At 59.3% G+C, this 7,793-nt stretch overlaps 1 protein-coding gene across 1 annotated transcript; it reads right to left on the bottom strand.

Moving 5' to 3' along the window:
* Nucleotides 1-1,261: 1,261 nt before the first annotated feature.
* On the bottom strand, nucleotides 1,262-7,266 carry LOC113206755 (uncharacterized). The gene is made up of 3 exons (XM_052275448.1): nucleotides 7,129-7,266; nucleotides 2,356-2,864; nucleotides 1,262-2,143 (listed from the first exon to the last, which is right to left on the bottom strand). The coding sequence occupies exons 1-3, from the start codon at nucleotides 7,135-7,137 to the stop codon at nucleotides 1,522-1,524; spliced, it is 1,140 nt and encodes a 379-aa protein (XP_052131408.1). The 5' UTR covers nucleotides 7,138-7,266; the 3' UTR covers nucleotides 1,262-1,521.
* Nucleotides 7,267-7,793: the final 527 nt, after the last annotated feature.

Here is a 7,793-nt window from a genome sequence, read left to right as displayed (position 1 = left end):
GCACACAGCCGCGCGGCGGTGCAAGTAAGCAGTGGGAGGGACCGGAGCGCATAAATTTTCACACTGCAGCACCCCGGCCAGTCTCGCGTCAAGTTCACGGTGGTGGTGTCATCTTTGTAAAAGGCGCAAATGCATTCTGATTCCGTTGGGTTTTCTTTTTTTGCCGGCCGCCCGCGTATGGTTATGGTCATGGTGGCGGACCTCTCTGATTACCGCAGACGATATGCGAAGAAAAAAAATCCAGTTACTGCCACAGATGGCCGCCGCTCTTTTTCTGCACTCACACCCACCCAGAACATTTCACAAATGTTGCACAGAAAGAGCTGCAAAATGGTGATTTTCGCTTAAATTCCATTGAAAGCTTGGCACGTGTGACCTCTTGTTTTCGTTTTCATTGGCTGCATTGGGAGTGCCGCTCGTGTCGCCAGGGTGTGGGAACGCACCCGAACGCTGAAAACAGCGCGTATACATACGTTGAGCACCACTCTTTTGTCTCTCCCGTCTCGGCACCGTGGAGCTGAAAAAAAATATCGCGGTGTTTGCTCCCTTGTAATTGAATAAAATACAGCATTAGGAAAAAAAAGATAGCTTGCAGGTTGCTACAAGCTGTTCCATCTAAATTCACCTGACAATTGTTCCGCTATACCTGCGACAGGTGTGTTCTCATTGGTGCACCATCGGCTTTTCTCAGGCTGACACGGCCTTTGCTCTTGTAGTGTTTTACGGTGATGTACCGCGTACCTCCATCCGTCTCGTGAACCTAACAATTCCCTTCGCCTCGCCCTCGTTGGGCGATGAGTATGTCTTTGCCGCCGCGTTCGTTTAATTTCTCGCGATCGCCGAAGCGAGTTTTCAGGCTCCGCGCCGCAGCCTCTCAGCCTCCCTCGGGCCGTCGATGCCACGCACGTTAATTTGCATGTCTCCCTTTATTCTCCCATGACGGGTACTGCTCGGCTCGGCGCGGCGCTGGATTGTCTAGCGAGAGAGCCCCCCTCGGCCCTCGGGCTGCAGCTCTCCCCCGCGGGTCCACATGGCGCCTCCACCTCTACGAGTCCCCGTCACTCGGACGCCCCCGCGGGCGCGGCCAACGGCGCGCTTATAATTTCCCTCTCGCCGGGAATTCCCTCACCGCGCCCGATTACCCCAGGCAGGCGCCTCGACTCCACGCCACGGCCGAGGTGTGAAGTAGAGGGAGTTCCCTCGTGAACATGATGGGTCCCCCCGGGGGCTGCGCCAGGCCGATAAGCTAGCGCACAACGGGTTACGTTTTCCGCTTCCAGCGGTCGTCTCTTTATTAATGACATAACAAAAAATGTACACGGAACACTCACACACACTCACACACACACAACATGACAATCTCTTAAAATTATGACTTTAGGGGTGAAAATTGTACAGGGAAAAATATAGAAATATTACAGTAGTAGTGTATCGGAATAAATATACAAAACATATCGACTCAATACATCTCTATGGTAACATTTTTAAATCACAAAAAGTTATTTGTCTTTCTTTCTTCGTCTAGTACTGGTACCCACCATTGGCAGCATACCCTCCGCCGCCGCCAGCGTTGCCGCCGCCTCCGCTGCCACCGCCGCCACCCCCTCGGCCGCCTCCGCCGCCACCAGAGTAACCTCCAGGACCACCTCCGCCACCACCGCCTCCTCTGCCGCCGCCGCCACCGCTAGGTCCACTGGGGCCGCCTCCGTATCCGCCACCACCGCCTCCTCTGCCGCCGCCTCCGCCGCTAGGTCCGCTGGGGCCGCCTCCGTACCCGCCGCCGCCGCCACCGCCGCTTGGTCCACTGGGGCCGCCTCCGTATCCACCGCCGCCTCCGCCGTTTCCGCCGCCTCCGCTGCCACCTCCGTAACCTCCAGGTCCGCCTCCGCCACCGCCTCCACTAGCCTCCTCGGCGGCGTTGGCGGCCAGGGCCTTCTGAATGGCCTCGGGGATGGGTGGTGGCGTGGGCAGGTGGGCGCCTTGGGGCACGAAGCCGTTCTCGTCGGCGGTGTAAGTCAGCTCAATGCGCTGGCCCTCAGGGGAGGTGTACGAGAAGGACCCCTTGGCGCTCTGGATGCCCTCGTCGCCGCCAGGCTTCAGCTCACCCTGCTCCTCGGCCTGGATGCCATTCTCCGTTTCGTAGCTGCAAAGCAAAGTTCAAAAAGGTTTGTAAAAGTTTGTCGTAAACGCCATGGTGGACAGACACTTGAGATCACAGAAACAGATACACCAACTAACAGTATAAATGTTATTTTCATCCGTAAAAATTTAATCTAATCAGGTTTTGATGCTTTAAAAGAAAATTTACACCTTGTTAAACTAAAATACTTTGGCAAGGCACTGGAATGTACTCACCTCCACGAATAGGTGCCGTCGCCGTTATTCACGTTGGTCTGCTTAATGATGGCGATCTGCTTGCCGCCGCCGCCACCGCCGCCGCCAGAGCCGCCAGCGCCGCCCCCGAAGCCTCCACCTCCAGAAGGACCACCGCCGCCGCCAAACCCGCCGCCGCCGCCGCTGGGGCCGCCTCCGAAGCCTCCACCGCCGCCACCACCGGGGGCGCCGCCGTAGCCTCCTCCGCCGCCGCCGCCACTAGGGCCGCCGCCGAAGCCGCCGCCGCCACCGCCGCTGGGAGCGCCGTACGAAGGAGCGGGCCTGCCACCGCCACCGCCACCGCCGCCGCTTGGGCCTCCGGGACCTCCAGGTCCACCAGGTCTTCCTCCCCCGCCGCCTCCGCCTCCGCCTCCGAAGGGCGTCTGCAGACCCGCGCCGCCGCCGGCCCCGGAGCCGCCCCTCGGGGGCAGGTACGTGTTGTCCAAGCGAGCGGCGGCGGCGCACCCGGCCGCCACCAGCACCGCCACCATCTGCGGGCAAAAACAGGCGAGCGTCAGGAGCGCACGTCAGGGGGTCAGTGGGGGCAGCGCGGCGCAGCGGAGTTGCCAACAGGCAATTTGCTGCACGTCACGTAAAGTGATGCGGTGTGGCTGGACGGGGATGGCCGGCTGCGGGCTGCATGGCGATAGTGCAAAAATAGTGAAATCTGTCTGCTGGCGCAGTCCGCGCGTGCGTGCCGGCTGAGCAAGCGGGGTGTCGCGGGGCGCGGGGCCGCTGGTCACCGGGACCGAAACGAGCCGAGAATCTGAAGCCTACTCTAATGTCGCGCCATTAGGGGCCCGAACACCAGGGTCCCTCTGGGATCTCACAAACCAAGAGTTGATGTAATCGGAATGCAAACGCAATGCGAGCGGTGTGTGGGCGCTTGGCGTGGCGTGGCGCGGCGGGGCCCAGCGGAGACCGTGCCGCACGGCGCCCGCCGGCCCGTGGCCGCGCCACGCCACGCGCTGCACTTGCAGTCGTGAGCTACCATTGCGCTCATTTTAGCGGCTCGGGAAAGGGAAAAACACGCCTTGTGAATGCAAAATCAGCTACACGACCTCCGTCGGGCCGAAAATCACTGATTACATTTTTGCTCAAAGAAAAGGATTAAACTCGCGCAGTTATTTAGATAATTTTCAGATACCTGATATCGCTTAGCTGTCTAGCTCACGCTTTTACCCAACTTTACGAAAACTTTAAATCGTAGTCGGCAATGATGGGAATGACTGAAAAAGAGATGCTAAACCATCAATATCTTTCCTGATTAATTGTTTGTTAGATCCTCGTGGTGCCCCATACCATAACATTATTATTACATTACTATCCGACCACCTCATTCATTAATGCATGCAAGGCTCATGGCATTGCTGCCCCGCTTGCTTGGGCGGGTAATGTTCCGTGACGATGGCGAGTCTGAGAGGGCGAAAGGGATATTATGAGAAGGCTGTGTGCTGCAGCATCACGGCCTGGACCCGCCTCTGCGCCTGCTGCCTCTTGACCTGCATTGCCATTGCCTCCCTCTTCCTCCCCCGCCTCTCCCCCCCTGACTCGCCCTACCTCATGTCCAGCCAGGAGCGCGTCGTCTTCTGTGCTAATCGACCCCCGCCCCCACTCCCCCCGCAGCTGCCTGGTAAGGAAACTTTGTCAATCATTGCTCTCTCTCTCTCTCTCTCTCTCTCTCTCTCTCTCTCTCTCTCTGCTTCACCTCGACGGGGCTCTCTGCGCCATAAACCTGCGGGGTAGGGACCTTCAGGCGCGACCGACCCCTGACCTGCGGGCGGCTACTGTTAGCATTCAATTGAGAGAGGAAAGAAAGAAAGAAGGAGACGGGACGAGAGGCGGCGCGACGGGGGCGGGGATGGAGTGATGAAGGCTGGAAGAGATAGACCGCGAGAGGGAAAAGGGGGAAAAGGAGTGGAGGATAGAGACAAAGACTCAGCCCGGTACGGCAGCGCGGTCATAGCGATAGAGGAGGACGCGCCCTCTGGAAGCGCTCCAAGGCGACCGTGTCGGCGGTGCGTTTAGTGACGCTTGAGCTTGACCGGCGCTGTCACCCCCACCCTCCTACCCAATGCAATAAGGAACCTCACAAATATTTTTTATTGCTGTAGAAAATGATGGCTGCTCATTGAAAAAAAAAATAATCAAAATTAAAATAAACTACAATTCCTTTACAGTGTGCAGTGGCCACACCTGACCCACTTGTCGACGGACTCGCAACACGACAATGGATGTCTGAAGACCCCTTCTGCACGGTGCGTATACGCGGCCTGTCCGTAAAAGCCCTGGCCAACTTTTGTCAACTTTTCACTCGACCCTGGTCAGAGGTCAATAACGTTCACTCAAAACATCACAACAACACACCACCTAAAATGAGCCGTAGTAAAATATTGGCCCGTCCGAGATCCGCAGTAAAAGGTGCGGTGGTATCGTCAGTCAACGGAGTCGGAAGCGGGCGCGCGTGTTTGGTGAGCCCGAGCCAGCCCCCGTCTCTACGATCCACTTTTCACGCGGGTTAGCACACTATTACAAGCGGCCAAACAGCCCGGCCAAAGCGTTTTACCGCCCGTGTAATGGGCCGGCCGGTGGGTCCGAGCGCGTGCGGGCCGAGCTGCCGGCCAGTGGGACCAGTAGTGGGACGCACCCTGCTCCGCCCTGCTCGCGCCCGCCCCGCCCAGGCCGCGACGGTCCGGCCGGTCAGTCGGCGGTCATAAAGACGGCCGCTGGATGATCATTGCAGGGAGCCGTCCTTGACCTCCGAGGCCGCCGCCGGCCGGCTGGGGGACCGACCCCCTCTCTCCGCATTCCCCGCCGGACGGAATATGGATGAACCAGAGCAGCGGGTCCCGGCTCGGCCCGGCCGAGGGAAAATGGGATGCGATTGCGCTTATTTTCATGTGACTTTTACGGCTTTGTTTTCAGCATACAATCCGAAAATCGCGTCGTTTTCGGAGGTCAGAAATATTCGGCAGGGAGGAGGATGACGGTAGTGTGAGGGAGGGGGTGAGAGAGAAAGAGAGAGTGATTGTGAGGGTGAGAGAGGGAGAGAAGGATTTAGAGTTTAGAGCCCCGCAAAGAGCGAGCTACGCGAGCTAGACCCCATTCTTCGACAGGTGAGAGGGGGGTTGGGGGTAGGCATTTAGCTCGCGTAGCTCATCGCTCTAGAAGGATTGTGGGAAGGGTTTGCTAGGAGAGGTAAGTAGATGAGTGCGCGGCGAGGGCTAGATATGAGAGGAGCTCCAGTGTGCCCCGCGCCGGGGTCAGCCAGCCGGTGCAATATGGTGGCGCTATCAGATCCTCGGCGCACACGCTTAGCGGAGCACAGGCTGGGCCGGGCCGAGCCGGGCCGGGCTGCGAGATTGAGATGTCCTATATTCTTGGCGCCAAGCAGTCGGCTTTGTGCTGGGGGTGAACAACAGTGCGCCCGTGGGAGTGCACTCCTGGCACCTGGCGGCGCCCGGCCGGCCTGGTGAGGTCGGGCGGGGCGGGCGCACCATATACGCGCCGCCCGGCCCATGGGGCGCATTCTGCCGCGTGACCCGGAACACCTAAGGCTGACGACAGGGTGCATCTGCCATTTCGTCTAACCAGATAACTTTCTGTTTCTCGCAGAAGCACGAATTCGTTGACTATTTCAAGGACTGCCGCAATGTGTGATTCCGAACAGAGAAGCTCCTATCCTAATTACGATGTAAGTTTAATATAAATATATGTTTTCCTAGTATGAACCATTTTCGGAAGTTTTCGAAAAATGTGAAACAGTATTAAAACCTTATATAAACGGAAATTTTAGTCTTTACATCACTGCGCTCTACAGTCTACACCCTCGACGGAAAGGTGAGCGGTCGTGTCCTCAGCAGTCGAGTGCGACACAGGGCCGGTGGTACAGGGCAGGGATATTGGCCGCACCCAAGCGACTGCCAGCGCCTGCCTCAGCCTCCTCGGCCGCGGCGGTGCCTGCCTCACGAGAGATAAGGAGAGGCGGAGGCGGGCGCGTGACCCGGGTCACGGCGGCAGCTGGCACAGCCGCCCTTACGGGCACGCCGCATGCGACACACACACACTCACAAATATATATGTACACACACAGACACACACGAGAAGGACCGCCGCGCCGTTCCAAAGGTCACCAAACTGTCACATAGTTAGGTCCGCCCTTGAGGGCGCCGCCGCCGCCACCGCGGTCCCTTTCGCCCCGATTGATTTGCATAATTAGGCATTCGCCTTACAATCCGGCTGCTGCTCCGCTGCCGCTGCTGTTGGCGACGAAGGACCTCACGCCGAGCGGCGACCTGCACCGAGTGCAAAACTTAACCGGTGCATAAGTTTGGACTCGCCCGCGACTCGCACTGACTCTGGTGTCTTACTGTCCATATTTGTCGGTCTTGCATGTTTGGCAGCCGAATGCCATCCGCCCGACCCGACAGGTGGATGATGCGGGCTTGCCTTCCCCTTACCCGTCTATAGCGCGCAAGGTGCGCGTCGTCGTTTCAATGAGAAATCAAAATCAAACCCATTTTCAAAGATCAGGGAATCGAATCCTCTAAAGAGTGGACGTATTAGCCTCACTGTTATTCGAAAGACAAATCATGTCCAAAAATGCAGAAGAGGAGAGTTTCCTCGAATGACCGTTAATTTGCATAAAGCTGTGGACAACTACCCTGAAAGTCCTCACTGACATGTCACGATAGCGCACAATCACACGCACGCACTCGCACACAAACACTCCTGGTGGCGGCCCTTGGCCCTTACCAAACGCATTGTGGTCGCCGTTATCCTTGTTCGCGCACGGCCGCGGTGCACTGGCTGAGAGTACTGAGCGTCCGTGCACCTCCACTAGCGCATTTATACGGCGGGCCCAGCTGGGTCTAGCGCTGCATGGCCTGCTGTGTCGCGCTGCTGCTGCTGCTGCTGCTGCTGCTGCTGCTGCTGCGGTGGTGGAGGCGGCGGCGGAGGCAGCGGCGCGCGCTGCACCGACCCACCCCCGCGATGCGGTCTTGCCCCCCTCCGCGCCCCTCCGCCCCGGGGGACCCTAGGCGAGACATGACTCCCACCAGTGGGCCCAGCCGGCCTGCCGCCGGGGCCCTGGGGGGCCCTGGGGGGGCGCGGCGCCCGAGGGGGGCACGCGGGAGCCCGCGGCGGCGGCGGCGGCCCGCGGCTAGCCCCCGGGGCGCCTGGCCCGGCCCGTGCCGCCGCGGGTCGCGCGGGGCACATTCCCGTGAGCCTAACTCGACAGCCGTCCACGGCGGCGGGGGCCCCTACAGCTTGGCCACCCCGCGGGGGGCCAAACCGCCAACGAGAAATGTCGCTTTTCGGCGGTACTGCCGCCCTCTGAAGGAGCACACTGTGTCGCTGGTCACGATGCTCATCTGGTCGTTTTCGGCGCGGCCGCCGTGTTCGCCCGTTACCTGGGGGGG

Source organism: Frankliniella occidentalis, unplaced genomic scaffold, assembly GCF_000697945.3.
Source record: "Frankliniella occidentalis isolate FOCC.00 unplaced genomic scaffold, Focc_3.1 Scaffold624, whole genome shotgun sequence".
In the NCBI taxonomy this organism is placed as follows: Eukaryota; Metazoa; Arthropoda; class Insecta; order Thysanoptera; family Thripidae; genus Frankliniella; species Frankliniella occidentalis.
This window is presented reverse-complemented; position numbering and strand designations above follow the sequence as displayed.